Source organism: Staurois parvus, unplaced genomic scaffold (genome assembly GCF_062004578.1).
Source record: "Staurois parvus isolate SC_StPar_1 unplaced genomic scaffold, SC_StPar_1.0 ptg000596l, whole genome shotgun sequence".
Lineage (NCBI taxonomy): Eukaryota > Metazoa > Chordata > Amphibia > Anura > Ranidae > Staurois > Staurois parvus.
Window position 1 is genome coordinate 1,485,778 of NW_028318392.1, and position 25,836 is coordinate 1,511,613.

Below are 25,836 nucleotides of genomic sequence, written 5' to 3' on the forward strand. Positions count from 1 at the left end.
ATATATATTCATATAGCATTTATGTATTAAATGTGATTTGTAGGTAGCTTTTTGCAAAAAATGTGTTCATTGTATGCATTTGTGAGAGACATACAGTAGTTACAATCATACCGTAACTTCAGTTTATGTAATTGTATTGCAGTTTTACAGAACTATTCACAAAAGAAAATTTAGTTTTGGAATAAAACATAATGGTGCTTCTATCAGTTTTGTTAATTAGCTGTCAGCTGTTAGCAGGGCAGCACAGTATAAAATAAATGAACATGAAGAGTTAAAGAATGGGATACAGAATTTGTGTACTTATAGTTTCTTGCTAGTGTTTGTAACACTAAACACATGCACGGTGACATCATAAAACACTTAAAAAAATTATTCAATTTTAAGTGCAATAAAATATTAACCTGTTATTAAGAATATGCAAAAATTACTTTCATGACTAGATGTGGCTACAGGACCATACCTGCTATGTACATGTCCTTTTGGACATCTGGCAGACGAAACACATAATACACATAGGATGCCAGCAAGCAGTTTCTTCCATGCTGATCCTTGATGAGATCTTTACTATTGTGAAGGCTACTCACAATGGAGACCACAGATTCAAACGTAAATTGAGAAAAGGTTGCTGCAAAGAAAGAACCATACAGTCTTTCAGAACGTAGTCAAAAGTGCTACCATTTGCTGTCTGCAATAGTAATACAGTCCTTTTTTTTATTGGGAACTCAATGAGAATATAATGTATAGAGTTAAAATTTAAACTTAGGAAGGAATCATTTTTTTTCTCTTTTACTTTTTTTCATTACTATTTGAAAAACTTTATAGCTGAGTTCCAGTCTGATATACATATACCATTATTGCAATTTTTTCTTAAATAAATGTATTAAAAACTATTTTTTAAAATGCAGCTAGTGTAAATACCTGAATCTGTCTAGATGAGGGGTGCTCAAACTGTGGTCCGTGGGCCACATGTGGCTCTCGGATCCCTCTGAAGATCCCTCCACCTCAAACTGAATGCGGGAGCTCTGGTGTGCTTTCAGAAAGTGCACCACACCTGCAAGATATAATAGAAGTCTATGGCACAGCGCAATTAATCCGCAGGAAAGCTGCAGGTACACTGCTCTGTACTCATGGTGCGGGTAAACCACAGCTTATCAGTGTGAAAGCAGCATTATAGGGGCCTTGGAAGAGTAAGGGCTTGTTTACATTTAGGGGCCATAGTTGAGTGCAGGGGCGGACTGACAATTTATGGGGCCCCCGGGCAATAGGGGATCATGAGGCCCCTGTGTCCTTGCCCGAGTTCCCAAATGGTCAGTCCGCCCCTGATTGAGTGTGTTTACCATACACATCCCCAACTACTGGTGTAGTGTCAGGGGTCGCAATGGCGACTTCGCCCCATGCTTCAGGAAGCCCATGCGGCCTCCCTGTCACATTCTGTTTTACACTTGAACAGGAAGGGCAGTGGGACAGCTTTACAGGAAAAGATCCTCTCTATTTTCCTCCTGCAACTACTGAAAGCTGGCTACTATTCAAAATAAAAATTCCACATTTTTAACTATTTCATATCATTGTCCTGCCACTGGTTACCAAATCACTTAGGTGGCTCTCACTCTTCAGACAGTTGAGCACCCCTGGTCTAGATATTAGCTGCTTGCAATTCCCTGTACTTGGGCTAAGAGAGTGCCAACAACAGGAACCAATGAGGTGTGCTACACTGCACATGTTTTGACAAGGAACATGCTGACAGAAAGGGACAACAGACTGGGCACAAAGACTCATCATGGTACTGCTGTTACCCCACTGTCCAGTCACAGGCTGTAAGCAGAGAGGTGACCACACTGGGAGTCTGATCAACAACCGGACTTTTCTTTCTGAAAGGGCTGCGTACATATCATAGTGGTTACACTATAATAGATGTATATGGGGGCAACATCCGTAAACAATGAATATATTTATTCCAAGATCTGTAGATTTTCAAGGATTTACATATTGACTTTCATAGTAGTGAAATAAAAGCAAACAGCTATAATGGCGGTAGTGGCTGCAGCACGGATTCCAATCAACTAAAGTTCACCACACACATTACAATCTAGTTCTACAATATATAAAAAATTATATAGTGCAAGGGTCTGCCTAATTGGTTACTAATTGATTGGATAGTTTGGGTAGACCTTTTTATTACATAGTTTTGGTAGATTTTAAGTTGATTTTACAGAGATTGTATGGTCATATTGTAACAGGTATGGTGAGCCTTAATTGAAAAGAAGGGACTTACACTTCTCCCTGTGTGAACATTTTTACCATTACTGTATTAAAGTGAAAACACGTCTACAAATGTGAACTGTTACTCAATGAAAATGCGTAGTAACTGGTAAAGAAAGATGCATTTTAGTGTTCGTACCAGTCTGACCCCCGATCACCATGGGTTGCACAGTAAGATGGAAAAGTTTGTCCAAGACAAGATGAAGGAATAAGACCAATGGTTCCAGTCTGGAAGAACTTAATTGAATGATGCTGAGTTTTAGTTCATGCTCTAAGGAGTTCTCATTGATCTTCTGGTCCAGAACGCGGATCGGAAATGTTACTGGACCTTCCAGTGCGTGGCAGAGAGTGAGGAATTTCTCCAGATGATTGTCCTAAAAATGATATATTAAATGTATGTATACTTCCAATTTATTTCTCAGGACTGGATATTTATATTCCATGTATTTCTTTTTACATATTTATTTACAGCATTTCTTATAAAACTGAAAATATTATTACTATACACAATGTACTATAGCGTACATTGTGTGTGACCACACGAGGATCTGCCATGCATCCCCATGCAGTCAGTCCTATTAATTTCAATTAGGATGCAGCAGCTGCACAGACACAGCCACTGCTCCCAATATGACAGTCATGTTGGTGCAGATTCATGGCCCTGAATGCTGAATCTGCATTCAGGGCCGTGCACACCCACTCACACAGCTGTCAAATTGGGAGCAGCAATGTGTGTCCGCGCAGCCACTGCATCCCAATTGAAAAAATGGGGCTGCCTGCAAGGGAATGCACAGAACACCTAAAGCCATTTATAACTCTGTCCCAAATTACATCACCATTCTTGTCTCCAAATATCACCCAAACCTTACTCTCCGCTCCTCGCACAACCTCCTGCTCTCTAGGTCCCTTGTCTTCTCCTCCCATGCTTGTCTCCAGGACTTCTCCAGAGCTTCTCTGAAAACCTATCTCTTCAGGGAAGCTTATCCTGCCCTCAGCTAATAATGGAATCTTCTACTTCTCCTACCAATCTATCCCCCACAGTTACTACCTTTTGTACCACTAATCCCTCCTTCTTAGATTGTAAGCTCCAAGGAGCAGGGCCCTCCTAACCCTCTTGTATTGAACTGTATTGTTGCCGTATTGTCTCCCGTTATATTGTAAAGCGCTGAGCAAACTGTTGGTGCTATATAAATCCTGTATAATAATAATAATAATAACACCTGCATATTATTATTATTATTATACAGTATTTATATAGTGCCAACAGTTTGCTCAGCGCTGTACATTATAGTGGGGGACAGTACATGAGACAATACAGTAACAATACAGTACACGAGGGTTTCGAGGGCCCTGCTCCTTGGAGCTTACAATCTAGGAGTGCTTGTGTGAATGGGGCCAAAGACATTAGGCATACCATTGAAACATTAGAGTTAAAATTTAACTATTCGTGGATACATATTTTTTTATTGTTGGATAAATAATTTTTGCGGTGTTAGTAAAAAGAGGTCATTGGTACTTTCTTGTATATTACCTGAGTGTGTACAGAAGAAACTGCTTGTACCTCCAAATTAAAAACTCCCTTGTGTCCTTCCACCCACTTTATAGGTGTTGGTTGTGCTGGTAATCTCTACAAACAAAACACATACATTTGCATTTGGGTGACTGTAACATATTTAACATAATGGTAGTTTAACAAATCTGATATAGTAAGCTCATTTGATTATCTGGCTATCCTATAGATAGTTGTGTCTATGGTCCAAAATAAGTTTAAAGTATATCTAAACTCAAAAAATATATTGCAAAAAATGAATGCAGCCACAACATCTAAGAAATAAATATATATATATATATATATATATATATATATATAATACTGTATGTATATATAGGCGTCCCTCGGTTTACGAACACCTCGGTTAACGTAATTTTCGACTTAGGAATGAAAATCCATTGAAAATAATAGCTCGGTTTACAAATTTTTTTTTCGCAATACGAACGGATTAATTGGTTTTCAACGCATTTACAAATTTTTTTTTAATCATGTCCCTGTACAGTATTTATGCCTTTAAAGTGCACTTTATAAAGAGTTTTGAACAATTAAGACTTTTGTTGACTTTTTTCTGACCTCTGGAACAGATTAATTGGTTTTCAATGCATTTACACATTTTTTTTTTTTCATGTCCCTTTATGCCTTTAAAGTGCACTTTATAAAGAGTTTGAACAGATAAAACTTTTTTTGGCTTTTTTCTGATCTCCGGAACGGATAATTGGTTTTCAATGCATTTACGAATACATTTTTAGTCATGTCCCTGTATATTATTTATGCCTTTAAAGTGCACTTTATAAAGAGTTTTGAACAGATAAAAGACTTTTTTTTTACTTTTTTCTGACCTCCGGAATGGGTTAATTGATTTTCAATACATTCCGTGTTTTGGTTTATGAATTTTTCGCAATACAAAAAGTCCCAGAGAACAAATTCAATTCGTAAACTGAGGTACGCCTGTAAATTCTTGTTGGTAAGGAAAAGAGACTTTAGTGTGTATGTGTAGCATGAACAATGTCAGAGTGGAGGGCTTGCTTAGCATATGATATTTAGGTAACCTTCCATGCTCACCTTAACACAATGTATTATACAGTCAGGAATATCGAACTTTGGTGATATGTGTGTAGATGCTTGCTGGTATTCCATTCCATTTTTGTTCCTATTTGTCTCCCTATGTTTCCATTTCATACAGATTGGATTTGTCTGTGAAGACAGAACGGGGCCCCTGATAGTGCTGGGCTGAGTATAGTCTGTTGTTTGATTTTTTTCATCTCTAATAATGATTAGACTGTGCTACAGCAGTGACAACAAAAGGAGCCACACAAGTAAGGCTGTGCTAAGATAAATCCCTTTCATGCAGTACATTCTATGCACCTTCACAGCATGTATACTGAGTTGTTATAAATTACAACATTGGGGATGTACCCTATTGTTTACAGGGTCTGGATGGAGGTTTTTGACCTCTCCACAGCATTTGGTAAATCTGTTCCTCCAGAACCCACTATAACTATTCTAAATATATGCCCACAAGACATTACCAGTGCACAATTAAAGCTGCTTTTATAAATTACAACAGCTGCTAACAAACAATGCCACATTTCTACTCTCAGTCTACTCTAAGTTAAAAATTGAGTCACACATGCCATGATCCATGGAAACATTGGTGCCACCCTACATGACCATGTCCCCAAATATAATACAATTTGGCAGCCATGGATATTCTCCTTTCTCCCCCACCCATGTCCACCTGCTTACTTCCCTACCCTTTTGTTTCATTTCTTTAATGCCATGCAAAGGATACATTGTTCTTCAAATATGTCATGGTTGCTGTACTCCTTGGCTTATGCTCCTTTGCTATAATGTATGATATTTAGGTTTAACATTGTGACCTTAGCCTATTGCATAAAGTTGACACTTTGAATTACCATATGATTTCCATTTTCCTGTATTGCTGTATGGACAACTTGAATAAAATTTTTTGAACAGAAAATACAACATTGGGTGGGGTGACAACCAGAGAGAACCCCGGTAAAATGTTAGCCTGAAGGTTAAATAACTCCAATAGGACAGAATTAGACAAGGAACACCTCTTTCTCTCTTCTTCAATATTTTTGCAGGATTTCATTCTCCACCTTCTTGGACAACTTTGAAAAAGGGATTATAATTATAGCATCCACACATGCAAGGTGGAAGTTAAGATGGCATGCCTTCCTAGTAGAAGAACCACAGCTAACAACACAGAATCTACTGTAACACTTTGGGGGAGATTTACTAAAACTGGAACACTCAGAATCTGGTACAGCTGTTCATGGTAGCCAATCAACTTCTAATGTCAGCTTGATCACTTAAGCTTTGACAATAAAAACTGGAAGCTGATTTGATTTCTATGCAGAGCTCCACCAGATTTTGCATGCTCAAGCTTGAGTAAATAACCAACTTTCTGTCTATGAGATTTAAGATGTATTGCATTACCTCTGGAGAATGCATAGAGTAATTTGCAGGCAGCTTTTCAGTGGCCACTGGGAGGCAGTAATGTCCAGTCTGAAGTCGTTCATTTGACAAAATTGGCAGCCACTAGACAAAAAAGCACTTGGTTAAGAAATATTTTATTTTTGTTAATTATTATGATAATAATAATAATTAAAGATGAAAACATGTCCTGCTATTTCACTTACAGAATACCCCAGGACAGTTTCCACTGAAGTACCAGCTTTCTGCTGACAGCTGATATGATAAAATGTGAACAGCAGGTGATGTTTTTCTGTAAGTTTTGCAGGTAGCTTAATTTTGACATCTTCATAGAAATCAGGGGCCCTAAAATATAGGAAACAAATTACAATAAGGATTATTTACTTATTCTTAATTACCATCTATAAACTTCTTGACATTTGTCCAAACAAAGTTATCTGCCTTTGGAGAGTCCCAAATGTTTTTCTTTACTTGGTTGCAATGATACTATACCATGTGTCCAACATCTGTTCATAAACTGCTCTAAGAGTACCATGAAAATACTTTGCAAAGCAGGAAATTACTTTTCAAGGATGTCTGAAAAACACTAACACCAAATCCCATTTCTGATGTCCTCTCTTGCTTTGAATGTTTGAATGAAAGATTAAAATTTTTTTCCCTTGTTTCATATTTTGGGGGCTTATTTACATATATAGTGAAAAAAATAAATCAGTTAGAGCATCCAGAATAAAGCAATATAATTCCTGCTTGGTTAATACCAGTTATTTAATTTAATTATGTGATCTTATCAAATAAAAGCTTACCATATGCATTATTGTGGCAGGCTGAACCTTTCTACTCTAGAAGTGAATGTAGCAGAAGGCTAGTCTTGTCTATGCTCAACATGAAATCAAGCTGGTGTAATTCTGCACTATTACTAAGAGGGCATCCTGAGACTGTGTGTGTAACATTGTGTGGGAATGTAGGTGCAGCCAGGGTGAAAATGGCCTGATTAGGCTTGGTTAGTGTTGATAATGGTGGGACCACAAAGTTTTGGTAAATATGAAACATGTAGCTGTTAGACCTACTTATTATGATAGGTAACTGCTGTGTACACCTCTTCCAGGAATTCTGGGCCATTAGATTTTCCAAAAATTACCTATAAATTCAAAGACATACAATAACAATCAATTACATTTTTCAGTGGTCAGTAAAAAAAAGCCATAACTTAATTTTTAAGATAAAGCCCAACATTCCATGGCGGACTAATCTGTAGTTCAACTGACTGCCAATCAACCAAAATGCAATGTTACAACTATGTTCTGTTACCATGTATTTGTACAAGCCCTGGAGCTGTGCAAAGGACAATGATAACATACAAAGTTAGTAGCCTATTTTAGTCAGATTCAGATTTTATTTTTTTTTACATGAGTTTAGATCAGTGGTAGGCAACCTTAAAGAGGTGGAGATCTACCTGAACATGTGAAAAGTCAAAGATCACCAGGCACAGTGTCAGCCAGTGTTGCCTCTTCACACCTGATATAAACCTGTAATTGCCATACTACCATGTCACAATTGCATGCATTGCATGGCAATCATGGGTTTAAATCAGGTGGTGAGGAGGCAACATATCGCCTCCTATCAGTGACCTTCAGTACTGCCTATAAGTGCCCATCAGAGCCACCTATCAGTGCCAATCAGAGTCACCTATCAGTACCCATCAGTGCAGCCTCATCAGGGCCTCCTCGTCAGTGCCCATCAGTGCAGCCTATCAGTGCAGCCTTATCAGTGCAGCCTCATCAGCGCACATCAGTGAAGGGGAAAAATTACCTGTTTACATTTTATAACAGAAACTATAAGAAAAAAACATTTATTTTTCAAAATTATTGGTCTTTTTTTGTTTGTTTAGCAAAAAAAAAAAAAAACAGTATTGATTAACCACTAGCCTACAGGGCATTTATATCCCCCTCCTGCCCAGGCCAATTTCCAGCTTTCAGCGCTGTTGCACTTTGAATGACAATTGCGCAGTCATGCAACACTGTACCCATATGAAATTTTTATCATTTTTTTGTGACAGATAGAGCTTTATTTTGGTGGTATTTAATCACCTCTGGGTTTTTTATTTTTTCTTAAACAAACCAAAAACCACTGAAAATTTTGAAAAAAAAGTTTTTTTCTTACTTTTTGTTATAACATTTTGTAAATAAATGATTTTTCTCCTTCACTGATGTGCACTAATGAGGCTGCAGTGATGGGCACTGATAGGCTGCACTGATGGACACTGATAGGTGGCACTGATGGGGACTGATGAGGAGGCACTGGTAGGTGGCACTGATGGGCATTGACAACCATCACTGATGGGCACTGAAAGGCAGCACTCATATATAGCACTGATAGTCAGCACTGATAGTCAGCACTGACTGGCACTGATAGGCGGCACTGACTGGCACTGTTAGGTGGCACTGACTGGCACTGTTAGGTGGCACTGATAGGCAGCACTGACGGGCATTGATCGGTGGCACTGATGCACACTGATAGGTGGCACTGACTGGCACTGATTGGCATTGATAGCTGGCACTGATGGGGCTACACAGATAATCAGGGCACACTGATCCTCAGTGCTCTGATGATCTGTGTACATGTCCCCTCCGAGGAATGCCGATTACCGGCTCTCCTCTCCTCACGAGCTGTCAGCGTGACAGCTCGTGAGGAGAGAAATGCCAATAACCGACATTTTCGTATTTACATGTGATCAGCTGTGATTGGACACAGCTGATCACATGACTGAGCCGACATCTTCAGCTCTTTCCATTGACAGGTGATACGCTGTGTCCGAGGGACACAGCCCACCACTGATCGCCGTGCTGCGCGCTCCCGGAGCCGCGCATGCGTGGTTAGAATGGGAGGACGTCATATGACGTCCTCCCAAAACGAGAGAACAGCCTTACGTCCGTCATTTTACTATATGGCGGGTGGAAGGCGGTAAATACCACCAAAAGAAAGCTCTATATGTCTCAAACAAATTATAAAAATGTCATATGTGTACAGTGTTGTATGACCGCAGAATAATCATTGAAAGTGTGACAGCACTGAAAGCTGAAAATTGGCCTGGGCAGGAAGGGGGTGAAAGAGCCCAGTAGGCAAGTGGTTAAACTGGTTATACACATGTTTTTTTTTTTTTTAATTTTAATTTTTTTGGAAAAAACAAGCAGATACACTATTTTGACAAAAGTATTGGGACACCTGCCTTTACACGCACATGATCTTTAGCAGGCACTGATGTTGGCCGAAAAAGGCCTGGTTCGTAGTCTCCACTTTTACTCATCCCAAAGGTGTTCTATCGGGTTGAGGTCAGGACCAGTCAAGTTCCTCCACTCCAAACTCGTTCATCCATGTCTTTATGAACCTCACTTTGTGCACTGGTGCCAGTCATGTTGGCATAGGAAGGGGCCATCCCCAAACTGTTCCCACAAAGTTGGGAGCATGAAATTGTCCAAAATGTCTTGGTATGCTGAGACCTTAAGAGTTCCCTTCACTGGAACTAAGGGGCCAAGCCCACGCCCAATCCCTGAAAGGCAACCCCACACCATAATACCCCATCCACCAAACTTTACACTTGGCACAACGCAGTCAGACAAGTACCGTTCTCTTGAAAACCACCAAAACCCAGACATGTCCATTGGATTGCCAGACAGAGAATGATTCATCACTCCAGAGAACACGTCTCTCAGAGAACTGCCCTACAGTCCAGTGGCGGTCGGCTTTACACCACTGCATCAGACGCTTTGCATTGCATTTGGTGATGTAAGTCTTGGATGCAGCTGCTCGGCCATGGAAACCCATTCCACGAAGCTCTCTATGCACTGTTGTTGTGCTAATCTGAAGGCCACAAGAAGTTTGGAGGTCTTTAGCTACTGACTCTGCAGACAGATGGCGACTTCTGCTCACTGTGCGCTTCAGCATGCGCTGACCCCACTCTGTCATTTTACGTGACCTACCACTTTGTGGCTGAGTTGCTGTTGTTCCCAGTTGCTTCCACTTTATTACAATACCACTAACAGTTGACAGTTGAATATTTAGTAGCAAGGAAATTTCATGGATGGACTTATTGCACAGGTGGCAACCTATCACAGTACCACACTTGAATTCACTGAGCTCCTGAGAGCAACCTATTCTTTCACAAATGTTTGTAGAAGCAGTCTGCATGCCTAGGTGCTTGATTTTATACACCTGTGGCCATGGAGGTGATTGGAACACCTGAATCCAATGATTTAGAGGGGTGTCTTAATATGTTTGGCAATATGGTGTACCTTCATCCATGCTACATAGTATGGATGGATTAATCTCTTGATGCTGCTGTTGTTGTATTATCACAGCTGTCAAATTACCTGAACAGCAGCTGGATCTAATTGGATTCTGCCACTCCTGGGCTGACAATTTTCCACCCAAAGGATGTTGAGCAGGAGGTGTCTGACAGGGTCACCCACTGTTCTATTTTTTACCAGTGTATAGCCAGCTTTAGAAAAAACTCAGCAATGACAACCCCCATATTTCTCTAAGTAAGTTTCTTTAAGAAGGACAAATGATTTGCATAATGTGAGTCCATTTTAGGATAAAGCAAGCAAAGTTTTAAAAAACAAATTGATGCTGTTACCGGCAGAGAGCACTTGGGATCTTCCCCACACATGAACTGTATTTTGATAGTAATGTTTCTTGCAGATGAAAGGCGATTTGCAAAATTCAGTCTCTGTGGATAGACATAGAGCAAGTTCCTGAAAGAGATAAAAAAAGAATTGCTTTAGTAAAGAAGTTCTGTTGAGATGCATTGGCAGCCCAATCACAATGAACCAATAGACTTAACGGGCCCTTACATGCAGGGTTAATTTTCAACTGAACCCAACAAACTAGAGACTGAAAGAATGGAAACTATAGCGAGCCCTTTGACTCCTCTCAGAAATAACTGCACCCCTCATTCCCTACAGTTCTTCTGTTATGGCCATACACAGCCTGAATTTTGTCTGTTCAATAAGTTGAAATGTGAGCTGTGGTTGGCCCTGTCAGAACCACTGGGCAGAAAAAAATTAAACATCCAATCAGATGTTGGCTAAACAGCCAATGCATACTACTAGTCTGAATACAACAGCCAGAAGGGAAGATTCCTCCATCCACGCTGTTTAGTGGGGATGGGCAAAACAAGTAATTTCTCTCATTTCTGAGGCTGAATGATAGAAATGTAAATGTGTATAGTTAGCCTTACTGAATTAAGTCAACAAGTGCAGTAGTGGATAGAAGGTGCAAACAAATGAAGAAAAAGTTGTCAGTATATTCTGTTTGAAACTTGTTGCTGCCTCCTCTAACTCTGCTTTGACCTATGAGCGCCAATCTAGTAAATACACCTTGATTGTTTGTTGGAGACAAGAACATGACCTGTCAGGTTGTTTTTTAAAAGGGATATAACACTCTCCTAGATGGGCTGCTAAATAGAATAGGTAAATGTAGCCTTTTTGGCTCCTCTATAATCAGTGGAGCAGTTTGTAATTGCTTTGGGGTGCTTTAGGCCTCATTGTCTGTAGCTTTGACTGCTCCCCCCTGCCTTCTGGAGGATTCTAAAATGTAGTGGGCTGGAAGAGGCAAACCCACAGTCTTAATATTTATGTGATCTCAGCCAATCCCTCAGGAAGGATGCTCAGAAAGTAGCTGGAGAGGGCAAAAATAGCCTGGAGCCCGAGGCACCCCTGTTCTTGACCAGTAGGAGAAGTTCCCAGCCTGAAGGACTGCTCCTCTTCTTACAAGAGCTCATTGAGTTCCCAGATAACATAGAGCTGGGAGGCCTACCAGTCTGATCAAGGGATTTCACTGAGGATCTGATCTGGAGAGTTCATGGGAGAAATGCCTGTATGATTTTCAAAGGAGGCATCCAAGTATCCAGGGACATTTTGAGTACAGACCTGTGTAGTAGGAGTGTGAGAGTAGGATCCTAGTGATTGTGTAATGCTACCATCTCTAAAGTGCATAAGTGCCCAAGTTTGCCTAAATTGGGATCATTCTTATGGTGTCCCAGTGCTGCTGATTCCCTTAGTTTCTATTGGGGAGACTGCACTAAGAAGTCTGACCAAGGGAAGAGTGTCCACTTGTTTCTGCGCTGTGTGCATCCGAGTTTATTAAAGAAAAAAAGCTCAAAAAGACAAACCCCTAGACAGTTCATTGAGCGAGAAAGAGTGGCTTTTGCTGTGTGCCTGGCTGCCACTACACCATCTTGGAAAAAGAACCTGGAACAAATCAACGGGCCCTTGAGGGGGGAGTGCTACAGGGCTTAAAGGTCATTTGTCCAGCCACATCAACAGACTTGACAGCATTGGAACCTAAACTGTGAGATACAATGTTTTATATTTCCCTACATTTTTAACAATATGAAGCCAATATAATTATAGATGATCTTGGTCAAAATGACAAAAAAGCTATAAAGTCCTACTCCTGAACCTAACACTTCTATTAGTGGCCTAATAATATTGATAAATTAATCCGGGTAAATAAATAAATAACTAAATAAATAAATTATCTATTATGGATAGAAACATACATGGTAGAATTACTGGCTTAAATTTATGTTAATTGGATAATAAAGATGAAACGTGCATTGGCAGGTCATATGTTCAGTACATATACTGTTTTATGTTTTTTTTTTTAATATTTTATTAATAAGATTTAAGAATAAATCAACCAAAAGAAGATATAAGAAAGTTAATTTCTTAGTATGCTTTTAACTGATAAATTTAGATACAGGACAAGGACCCAAGGGAAACCTCCCTAATATGGCACAGTTGTCAAAAAAAATTGTTACTTTATCCAAAATAATTAAAAAAATGGGCTTTAGATATATTTTAATTATCCATGTAAATGTGAAAAGATTCACTTCATGATAAAAATAAAAATACAAACAGAAAGAAAACAGGTAAAATAATGTCAGTACAGTCAAGTTGTTATATTTATTTCCATAAAATTGAGAATAAGCAAAACTTAATAGAAATGTAATGAGAAAGGAAGGGGGAATAGCCTTTTGAGAATCAGCCCAGTTTACACCTTTGTGATTTAACAAGTATCAATGCATGTGAACAGCCTTGTCATTATTCTCAGTCGTGCTTTATTACATCTGTGAACTAGCATGTTGTCCACAATAGAGGACATGCATTTTTTTAACGCAGCAATGGCCTAATTGATTTCAATGGCAGTGCATGAAAATGGATGTAATATGCATTTTAGTGTTTTTTCCAAGGAATGGTAACAAGCCCCTCCCATGGAAAACTCAAATTTACTCAACATTTCATTGGCTGACAGAACCCAGCAAAGTAGTGCAGAATTTATGAAAATGCACATATATGTGCATGGAGACGTGCTTTAAAAATGTGCATAGAAATTCATAACAGCACACATGGTGTTAACCCAGTTTGACAAAAGAGAAATGCACCTTAGAACATGAGATAAGTATGCCACCTAAGTTATAAGAAGCAATGCATAAATAGTCATGACAGATACATTAACCAAATGTCCTTAAATCAAGACTTCTATGCAGCCATTGGCTGCATTCCAATCCAGCCAGCAGGTCTAGATTAAATAATATTTTATAACTTCATCAAAGGGAAATTATTTAATCATATAATAATAGTCTACCTATAGAAGATATTTCTTTATAGGGCAACTGCTTGTCTGCTTTGTCCACATTGAAAGGAGTGGCATCAAAGACTTCTTGTAGTGGCCAAGACAGTCTTGTGTACAGTGGAATCCTTTTCCAAGGGTTAAAGGTAAGATCCTGGTTTTAAACAGTATGAAGCCATCAGTACATGTATATTCAAAATACAACTGTATATCAAATTGCATGAAATTCCAAAAAAAGATACTCTAATGAGTGCTAAAATGATGTATATAGACTTTGTCACTGTATCCACTTCTGTAGATTCAATAACAGCAATACTGTACATCACTGCTTTGCTGTATAAATGAATATTTTTAATAGTGCCAACTGAGATTAATGTATGTCATAAATTCACTGTTTGCTTTTGGCAGATAAATATTGGAACACACACTAGCACTTCTAGATTTTAAATAATGTAAGTATCTGCTGTGCTTTTGTTATATTTGGGGGGGTGATGTAATATCATAAGTGCGCAGCGTGTTTTATTTTCATAGACTTTATCAGGATTGGAAACATAACTTTTTTGCTGGATAGCATTTTTAGCCCTGGAGTGAAGGCTTACTTTTCTGCCAAGGAAGGCAAAGTTCAAGGCATGCTAGAACTCTGGTAATCCCTCGTAATCAGTGACCCAGCATCTAAGCAGTCAGACGCTCTCTCCTGCACAAAGATATCAGTGTGTGAAGCACAATGCCATCATTTCATCATCCTAAAGGCTCTTTTTGCCTGCACTGTCCACCGTCTCAAATGACTGGCATACATGTACCCCCATTCATGGTCTACAAATTGATATAAAATAATCCCATTATCCTGTTAACATTAAGAATTTTTGGCAGGCTATTGATACTGCTATAACTAATTTCTCAAGCATTCGGATGACCATATCACATGGAAAGTTTGGAAAGACAATGGGGGATGCCTTAATAAAGATTGTCTTCTTTTGGTCGTATGACTGTGCCCCAGGGGTGGACTGACCATTTGGAAACTCGGGCACTGCCCGAGGGCCGGGGTCAGTAGGGGGCCTCATGAGATGCCCCTGGTACCTTTTTCATAGGCTTTTTTGAGTTTGGGCAAGGACACAGGGGCCCCATGATCCCCTATTGCCTGGGAGCCCCATGAGTTGTCAGTCCGTTACTGCTGTGCCCTAAGGTCCTTAGATCATAAGCTCTCATACTGGTCTGGCACCAATGCGAAAGTTTCTACATATCCTGGAAAATGAGGAAATTGTCAGTGCTACACAAACTAAATTAAGCTAGAGAATACACACAAATATCCCCCCCCCCTCCCCCGGTTAAGGTTCAATTTTAATTATACCATCTTACAAATATACTTGTACCTACCTCAACAGATACTATCTAGGTTTTAGCAATGGAGTTTTCTTGACTTAAATTTTGCATAACCGTATTATTCGTAATTATGACCCCCACCATAGTCAGAAACCAGGCATTTTACAATTTATCTGGCTACAGAATTTGCTTTCTCAGAATTTAACTGACTATTGCATGAGGCCCAAGTTTTTATTCGCATAATTTCTACGGACTAATTGATATACACTGCTCAATAAAATTAAAGGAACACTTTGAAAACACATCAGATCTCAATGGGGAAAAATATCATGCTGGATATCTATACTGATATGGACTGGGTAATGTGTTAGGAATGTAAGGATGCCCCATCATTTCATGGAAATGAAAATTATCAACCTACAGAGGACTGAATTCAAAGACAACCTGAAAATCAAGGTGAAAAAATGATGCAGCAGGCTAGTCCATTTTGCTGAAATTTCATTGCAGCAACTCAGAATGGTACTCAGTAGTTTGTATGGCCCCCACATGCTTGTATGCATGCCTGACAACCTCGGGGCATGCTCCTAATGAGATGACGTATGGTGTCCTGGGCTATTTCCTCCCAGATCTGGACCAGGCCATCACTGAGCTCCTGCACTGTCTGAGGCACAACCTGGCATCATTGGATGGACCGAAACATGATATCCCAGAGGTGTTCTATTGGATTTAGGTCAGGCGTGGGGGCCATTCAATGGTGCCAATTCCTTCATCCTGCAGGAACTGCCTGCATACTCTTGCCACATGAGGCCAGGCATTGTCATGCACCAGGAGGAACCCAGCACCCACTGCACCAGCGTAGGGTCTGACATAGGGTCCAAGGATTTCATCCTGATACCTAATGGCAGTCAGGGTGCCATTGTCTATCTTGTAGAGGTCTGTGCGTCCCTCCATGGGTATGACTCCCTGGCATGTATTGATGTGCCATCCTGGAGGAGTTGAACTGCCTGTGCAACCTCTGTAGGGTCTAGATATTGCCTCATGCTACCAGTAGTGACACTGACCCTAGCCAAATGCAAAACTAGTGAAAAACAGTCAGAAAAGATGAGTAGGGAAAGAAATGTCAGTGTCCTCCACCTGTAAAACCATTCCTGTTTTGGAGGTCGTCTCATTGTTGCCCATCTAGTGCACCTGTTGTTAATTTCATTAACACCAAAGTAGCTGAAACTAATTAACAACCCCCTCTGCTAGTTAACTGACCAGATCAATATCCCAGGAGTTTAATTGACTTGATGCTATACTCTGATTAAAAAATGTTCCTTTAATTTTTTTGAGCAGTGTACAACACAAACTGGAAAGGTATGGAATAGAATAGCTGGACTCAAATATTCAGCATTTGACCATATGAATAATATAAATGGAAGGAAAATGTAATCTAACTCAGTAACAAAAAGAAAAATCAAGGAAAAAAATAGTACATTAACAGTCAATACTCTATTCAGCTGAGATTTACCACAGTTAACCTTTTTCCTTTTATTGTCTTTTGCATATACTGTACATATGTTAACAAACTTACATACTTGTACAGACATGCTGTATATGTACAGACGTGCTATATTTAATAAAAGAAGAACCATGAATACACATTTTGCATTATTATAGTAACATTAAAGTATTATTTTTTACATGCCTTTCATAAAGTACTTGTAAGCAGGTTCTTAATAAGGTACTGTTGTTGCCTGTGTTAAGTATCTATCTGGGTTAAGTGTATTTTCTTCTGTGTTAATTGAACTACTTAATGTTGCCCTGCAGAAGTGGTGCTGTCTGAGAGATAAGGGTTAACTCTGCTGAGCAGGTTTTCCAGGGCTTTTCTGAGAAGACCAAAATCTGTTGGATAAAATACCGGTATATAAAAAAGGGAACTGTATCTAGGTAATAGGTCTTGTGTTTACTCTCTGCATGGAAAGAGAAGGAGAGTGCTGCTGAGGATATAATCTCTACTTTGCTATTTTACCACCCCTTGTGGAAGCCCAGATGGGGTTTGCAGGGATAAGGATTATGCTGCTGAATGGATTTACGGACTAAACAACTTTCTCACTTAATTAGGGTATGACTACCTCATGTGGGCAACAAGGAGCACTAGGGGCACAACTAAAGGGCAGTTAGAGAACTTTGTACATGAATGTGTATGGAAGATGTTTTTGAGAACCGTTCATCTGTTATGTTTATGTTAGTAAAAGTACTTTGCTGTTATTTAATCTGCCTGATCTAAAGTCACTAAAAAGGTGCATGCATGGCATATCCAAAGAACAGGGCTTAACAGGTGATGGAGATGTGTTATGAAGATACAATACAGAGGTCTAATGAGCCAAGAAACTATCCAGAGGCCATTGATAATGACTACAGTACTAGTGTCGTGTGCACAAGCAGCCAGCCAGTCGGGAAGCGAGTGACATGGCAGGGGTTCCAGGAGCCCTGGTAGTGAAGGAGCTTGGTGCTTAAGCTCCTTCCCTAGCAACTAGTTCCACACATACTGGGACTGACCTCACAGCACAAGGCACTCTAGGGCCCTAACCTGGGAGTCAGGAAGGAAGATGTAGTGAGGCCTCAGGAGAAACATTAGCATGAGATATGTACAAGTGAGCTTCCTAGTATCCAAGTGAGGTATACTGATCAATATCACTGGGAGTGAGGTGACAGGCTACTGGATTGGTGGACACCAGTACAAACTCAGTGGTACTGGCTCAGAAATGCTGCACAAAGATAACTGAGATAAGTGTTCTGATATGAAATGAAGAACTGGGTCAGTAGAAGCAATGTGAGGTGTTACAGAAATTGGTCTCGGATTACAAATATTTAATAGTGTTCTAGCGGAAGAGCTTGTTTTTAATATGGAGTGCTGCCTTAATGATCATGTTAGATGACAGCAGCCTCAGCCTACCATTGGGGGCAGTAGTGAGAGCTCCCTCTGGGTGCCACACTTGGGTGCACTAAGCCCTGTCCACATACTGGCTTGTGGTTTCATATTTTGACTGATTAAATGTGTACACAGATTTGTAAATGCTCCCATTAATGGTGTTCTTTATTTCATGGAATGTGATTAGCATCCCTGTTTAAAGATTGCTCAAAGAAGCTGTTAGTTTTATAGGGAGTTTGTTATTCCAACCATTCAGGCCCTATCCGCAGACTTACGCTGAGAGAGAGGAAAAAAAATCTCAATCTCTGTGCAGTACTACTAAGCTGGAAGACAACTCTTCATATACTGTATATCCACTTCCCAACAGGTGTACATCTATGGACATCCTTGACTTTCATCTATTATACCTGGATGATGCCTGCAGCTATAGACATCATCTTGGTATGTTTTTTTTCAGCCAGTGATTCGGTTTTGTAAAAGCCATCCAAGCGGCTGACTAGCCACTGGTTAGCTTTTACAGGCAGCGGGAGGGGACTCCCTTTCCGCCCACTGATGCCTTTCTGGGCTCTACCGTGTGGCCAGGGAGCCCAGTATTCGAGCCGGTGATACCATTCAGTCCCTGGCCATCTCTCTGGACCTGGGAGGCTGGGAGCGACGTCACTACTGGTTCTGGCAGATGTAAACACTGCCATTTTGTTTCTGGAAAGCAGAAATCAATATTTTTTTTATTGATCTCATGCTTTCCAGGGTAGAGGAGATACAGTATATGACGTCTTATTGACCCCAGATGTCTCCATAACGAGGACCTGTCATGCCTTATTTCTATCACAAGTAATGTTAACATTTCTTGTGATAGGAATAAAAGTGATAAAAAAATAAAAAATTACAGTGTAATAAATAAACAGGTTAAAAATTTTTTGTTTTACGTGCCCCCATCCCCCTGTGCTCACGTGAAGAATCAAACACATACATAGGTCGTGCCCACATATATAAATGGTGTTTGCACCACACATGTGGGGTATCACCGCTAATGTTATAGAGAGAGCAATAATTCTAGCGATAGACCTGCTCTCTAACTCTAAACTGGTAACCTGTAAAAAATGTTTAAAGCGTCGCCGATGGAGATTTTTAAGTATCATAGTTTGGTGTCATTGAACAGGTGTTCGCAATTTTAAAGTGTTAGAGCTTACAGTTGGGAATCCAAATGTTATTTGATCATCCAAGAAATATTTGACCATCCAATATGGGGGTCAACACCTTCTGGTGAGTGGGATATTCATATATTACTCACAGGAGGTGATGAAGACCTTTCTAGACCAATGTGACACCCTTTTATAGGACTCTCATCCATTCACATTTTTGGATTTATGTGACACCCTATATAAGACTCTCGCTATCTAATGCGTTGTTGGGACAGCACTTTATACACACGTATATATTGGTTTTATATGTTTTATGATACATATGCTTATGCTGAAACCATATTGCTTTTGCTTTATATGTTTTCACGTAATAGGGGCAGCTGCCACCACTGTCTTTTGGCAGAATTTATAGCTTTATCACAGCATAAAAACTAATATAAGGGTTCACAGGCGATACGATAATGATTTTTTGATTTGTGACATGTTAGGTATCTATTTACTCAAGGTAACATTATCTTTAATATTTTCCAAAACATTGGGTTATTTATTGTAGTTTTTGTTTTGCATTAAACTTCATTAAAGTGTCTTTTTTTACAAAAACGTTGCATAAAAAAAATCGCTGCAGAAACACAGTGTAACATAAATAAGTGCAACACCCACCATTTTATTCTCTAGGACCTCTGCTTAAACATATATATAATGTTTGGGGTTTTGAGTAATTTTCTAGCAAAAAAATTATGATTTTTACATGTAGGAGGCGTGTCAGAATTTGCCCAGTAGGCAAGTCGATACTGAGCAAATGCTGCTTCCATGTACATACTCAGCAGCATATTCATGAACAAGGTTAAAATTAACATATTCATAAATATGTAAAAAAAAGATAAACAGACTACAGCTTCCCAATCAGTGGACCTTTCCAGGAATATAACATCTGCTGTTTTTTGGCTACAATCCATCCCACTGCAGTACATCACCTCCAAAGAGCTCAGCCCTGCGTGAAGTTTCATGATGCAGCTTATAAATAATGGATCAAAAAGAGGGGAATACAATGTTCCCTGTATAAAAGACTTTGCTGTTAAAATGCTTACAAATCATTTGAAGAACAAATACTTAAGAAATAAAAACTCTTTTGTTTTCCACACCCAACTCAAGTTTTGCTTTGTGGCGCTTATAAAACTTCATAAAATTCATCTGACATGGGCACTCCAAACTGTCTGGAAGTGAAAAGCTGGAGAGGGGTGGGATGCAGTGGAATCATGGCAGCGTTTGGTTACACTCTTTCTGAAACTGTGTATGAGAAGTTACCGAGTTAGAATACCTCTTGCCTGTATTGTGTAGCTGTACTCACACTGCCATGTTGTTCTATTACTGACAGTTCAATGACACAACTGTCAGAACATCCGCCAATCTTATTATTTTGTGGCTTGCTTCCTATCCTTAAAAATAAAGAAAGGAGCACCAGACAAACTACTTATCCTGTGTTCAGTCCTTATGAAGGGGTAGTGGTGTTGCCCCCAAAACATGTTGGCTGCTTTATTTGACTTTTTTTTCTCAACAATTAAAATGATCTCAGACTCTTATCTAATTTTGGTCTGGTGCTCATTTCTGTATGTTTAAGGTTTAAAATTGCTCTGTGAGAGCAGCCTTGCCAGTGCTATTGAGCATGTTTGAAGTTTTTCTTCACCTGCCTACACTTGCAAGTAAAAGTTCGCAGTGCTGATATAAGTATGTTATTCTGGAATTGCTTCCTATCTAGCAATTTTGAGAAATGTATTTTGCAGTATTATCTGGTATTTTTTTTATCTGTATGTGGCCAACAAACAGTACAATTGATAAGGGAATATATCAGAGTTTATTGCATGATGTTCTTAGGGCTGTATTTAGACATCATACTACTCCTGAATTGTGACAATCTTTTGCACAAGCTCCACCTTTTGTGTGTGAATAATTATGTGCAATCCTTTTTTATTAAGTATTGGCAAAAAATACAGGTTTGCATTACACATTCAAAAAGTATCCGAACAAGTGTATTGACACTCGTATAATCCACATATTATTGGGAAAAAAAAATTAGCAATAAACAATTGTTACAAGACATAGTGCGCAAGTATACTATCAGAACTTTCCAGTATACACAAGCCACTAGACTATTATTATTATTATTATACAGTATTTATATAGCGCTAAAAGGTTTGCTCAGCGCTGTACATTACAAAGGGGGACAGTACATGAGACAATACAGTAACAAAACAGAACACGAGGGATTCAAGGGCCCTGCTCTATAATAAGATATCAACAGATGTATATAAAATAGGTATGCATCATGGGGTACATCTAAGTTCTGCTCAGCTGAGTATAAAATATTTGGGGGAATGTGTAATACGGTTAAACCAACCATCAATGAAATGTGTAAAAAATAGCAGAGGAGGTAAAAAGAAGAAAAATAGGAAAGTAAAGAATAAAATAAAAAATAAGTAAATAAATAAAAAGAAAGGGAAGGGAGGGAGAAAAAAAGTTAGAGGGGAAACATAAGAGGGACCATGGGAGGAGCCCGGAAATGTTGAGACCTTAGCAGAGTCAAAGGAACCAAAGTCAGATGAGTAAAAGTTTGAACGAGTCAGTTATTTTCATCCCATGTGATCATCCGTTCCATGTACTTAGTCTTGTCCACTTCACAAGCCCATTCTGCCAGCGATGGAGCCTCCGTTTGGTGTCATCACCTGGCTATCACAGAATGAGCTGCTGTGATAAAGTGCCTAAATAAGTTCTTTTAATTTGTCTATAGGAGCCTGGCAACATAGTTGTATGTGAATATTTAAATAAAACTAATGCTAGGCAGTCTGCTCTGCATGCAGAATTACTTTTTAGCTTTGCGCACCATGGAACAAGCAAAAGGAGAAATTACTCTATATACTGTACATCCCCTGCACCTTATTCTCTTATTGAATTTAGGCACATGTTTCAAGAAGTGCCCAGAAGAAGGAAAGAAAATAATGGAAAATATATCTTAATTAGTAAGCTTTAGGCTGAATATGCACTATTGTGGTTCAATAATGTGATTTATGCCATCTGTTAACATATGTCTTTTTAAGACAGCCCATTTATTTGAATGGGCTGCCTAATGTAACAAAAAGGTTCACGCAATATTTCTTTCTAAAGCAGCGCACTATAGTGCATAATAGTGCCATACTGTGCATTGTGGTAGGCTGTAACATGGTTTCGTTAGTAAGGTGCATTGGGGTGTCATTAGGAATGAATAGCACCATAATGCATGTTTTTGTGCGTTGCCACAGCGCTACAATATCATTATGACGAATACAGCCTGGGTGTGTTAACACGAGTCTGTACGGCTGCCACAAGTTTGGCAAGGACTACAGTTATGTGAAAAAGAAACTATACCACATTTAAACTACTGATTTTTTCTTTATATTTGAAAAGGCAAACACTAGATTACAATTCAAACTATGAGGTTGATTTACTAAAACTGGAGAGTGCAAAATCTGTTGTAGCTGTGCATGGTAGCCAATCACCTTCTAACTTCAGCTTGTATGATTAAGCTTTGACACAAAAAACTGGAAGCCAATTGGTTTCTATGTAGAATTGCACCAGACTTTGCATTCTCCAGTTTTAGTAAATCAACCCCAGTGCCTACAGTTAACGGTAAATACCTGAACAAAACACACAAAAATTAAAATGGTATTTTCTTTCTCATTATCTAAATTCATGAAAATAGATATTTGTCACATAGAAAAAGTAAGTTAACCCTAACATTTACCACCTTTTCAAAGCCATGAAATTAAAATCAGATGGTCTAGATTTGGTGCTAATATTTAGAACCTCCTCAGGGACTACACAGGTGGAACCTGTCTCATTTAAAACTCAGATATTTAAGGTCTTGTGCTGTCTTTGCTGTTAACATGTGTGGTGTGATCATCCCAAGATCAGGGTCTAAGGCTCTCAGAAAAATAGGCTATGGATGTCTATGAGTCCGGTAAGGGATTCAAAAAAATCAACAAATTATTTGAAATCAATGATTCCACTGTAAGGAAAATAATCCACTATATTTCAAATGATTTCTAAACTGTCTGTGACAGGCAATCCCACCAAACTGAGCCTAAGAAATTACAATTTGATTTAAAATTAAGTAAAAAAGAATGCCAAATATCACTGTGGGACCTGCAGGTAACCCTTGCAGCAGTTGGTGTCAAAGTGCAAGCATCTGCAGTCATAAAGAGATTGGACCAATTTAGCCTGCATGGAGGTGAGCCAGGAAAAAAACATCATTGCTGTCCAAAAAGAAAATTAGAGCATGTCTACAGTTCTACATTGAACATTTAAACAAGGACCATTGCTTCTGGAATTGATGAAACAAAGATAGAGATATGTGACCACAGTACCAGAGAACCTCATACCAAATGTGAAGTATGGTGGTGGAAATGTTATGGTTTGGGGTTGCATTGCTGCTTCAAAGCCTGAACAGATTGCAGTAACTGGGTCAACTATAATCAAAATGGACTTGATGAGAATATGAGGCCACCTGTTCAAAGTTGATGTTGAAAATAGCTTAGGAAGAAGAAATAGAGGGTTGTAGACTGGCCTAGTCAAATCTCTGATTTGAATCCCATTCATGCCCACAAGTATCTTGCAAATGAAATAATATGGAAGGAGTAGTTAAAATTTTCCATGTCAGAGGCTGGTGGGCAGTTATGAAAAATGCTTAAATAATAATTTCTTTTAAAAGGGGCAATACTAGCTTCTGAGGCCAAGGGTATATGTACTTTTTCCACAGTAAACTAATGCATTGATATATTTTTTTTTATCTAGAGACACTGATTGAATAAAGACTTAATGCTTGCCTGTTCAAATATGCTGAAAATTTAATACAGTAATTTTCATGAGGTATAATTACTTTTTGACATGCCTGTATATGCTTATAGGCTGCTCTGCTCCTGTTTCAAGAGACAGCATAGACAGATACAAATATATGCATCATGTAAGAGGAAAGAATATTTCAAGCACCTAATTTCAAAATGAAAGACATATTTTTATACAAATATTGTTACCAGGCTAGTTATCTTTAGGGACTACCTATCAAATATTCTTGGTAGGAAAAGTACTTTGTGCAAAACTCTGCACAACATAGGTGCTGGCCTCAGATCCAGCAAGCATTTTATGAATCTGGTAGCCATGCACCTGTTTGTAGAGATAACAGATGCAAGATTCAATTTCACATCCAAGATACAAAGTAATTCAAGCTTTGAAAACGTTGCCTAGGTCTAGGCTTCAAAAGGTGAACTCCATAGAAATCAGGTTCTCTTTCAATGCCTACTCATGGCCGAGTGTAACTTCTCAATATTTGAAGATTATTTGAAAATACCAAATGATCAAATATACAAATAATTCTATAAATCTAGCATTTTTTATATCACAAACATATACAAAGCATATACTACAGAAAACGTCTTTGTACAAATTGACGTAAGCCTCCAGTACAGTGAATAATCTGTACAGTGTATAATTTCCAGTACAAACTGGCTTTGCATGTGGAATAAAGGAGTTGGGCACACTGTGTGGGTGGGGGAAGTTACTGATGTGGTGAAGGTTAAATTTATCCAGTTAACTTGAATATTTCATTTTGAGGGGGTGTTGAATTTATGAAAAAAATTAACTCCTCACTTCCCACAGTAATAAATGGCACAAAGACCGGGCCATATAGGCATGTGTGAAGGATAATTGAGAAATGTGATAGAGTGTATGAAGATAGATAGATAAATAAATATATAGAGAGATAGATAATTTCAATGGAAACCATCATATGCCTCTATGATAGAAATCGGCAGCAAACTGATACGGTTCTTCTTTCATTAATGCAGGAAGAGGTTACTTCTATCTGCAATAATATTTATCTGGAGTGGAAGTGGACAGTGCTCTGATTGTTTTATGGAAAAAGTGAGACATTTCTACACAGCACAAGTAAACTGGAACAGATATGTTTAGCAGCCACTGTCTGTGAAGTCTGATCCACTGCATTTGTTATACTTAAAGCACAGCTATAGGCAACTCTAAAATACCCACTTTTAGAACACTTATGCATTCAACAACAAAGTAATTAATAGTACCTCTGCTGTTTTTATATTCAACTCATTTTATTCTCTTTTACAGCTAAACTTCGAATGGGAGAGCAATTTACAGCACTGTGTGTCAATTGGATTCTACCATATTGCAGAATCAGGGACCTGGCTGTGCTGTCTTCCAGGGGTGTGTGAATTTCATCATCATGGTTGAAAAGAATTATAGATTTTTGGGCAGGTGAACCAGTTCACATACATGTATTCAACTGTGTATTTATCTGCCTATAGTTCTGCCCTAGCGTGTTTATAATGTACGTATATATTGCTGAGATGGGAAAGATTTGTGCTTTTTGATGGTCAATAACTGGTCCAATCCCCATATGTGCATATAAAATCCAGAGGTTTTAAGTCATGTTTTCATGATATACATGGAATATATACATGAAAAACTGGAGGAAAATTGTATATTACCTGTCAATATAGTAC

The 25,836-nt window shown here is 38.8% G+C and overlaps 1 protein-coding gene across 2 annotated transcripts in view; it reads right to left on the reverse strand.

Annotated features, from left to right (window-relative positions):
* DOCK8 (dedicator of cytokinesis 8) overlaps nucleotides 1–25,836 on the reverse strand; it is a 195,378-nt gene that overhangs the window by 67,859 nt on the left and 101,683 nt on the right. For both annotated transcript variants that reach the window (XM_089692587.1, XM_089692586.1), the window contains exons 15-21: nucleotides 10,905–11,022; nucleotides 7,339–7,409; nucleotides 6,478–6,616; nucleotides 6,275–6,376; nucleotides 3,791–3,886; nucleotides 2,399–2,633; nucleotides 461–625 (exon numbers count right to left, since the gene is read on the reverse strand). In XM_089692587.1, coding sequence (XP_089548713.1) covers nucleotides 461–625; nucleotides 2,399–2,633; nucleotides 3,791–3,886; nucleotides 6,275–6,376; nucleotides 6,478–6,616; nucleotides 7,339–7,409; nucleotides 10,905–11,022 — 926 coding nt within the window. The remainder of the gene's footprint in view (nucleotides 1–460; nucleotides 626–2,398; nucleotides 2,634–3,790; nucleotides 3,887–6,274; nucleotides 6,377–6,477; nucleotides 6,617–7,338; nucleotides 7,410–10,904; nucleotides 11,023–25,836) is intronic.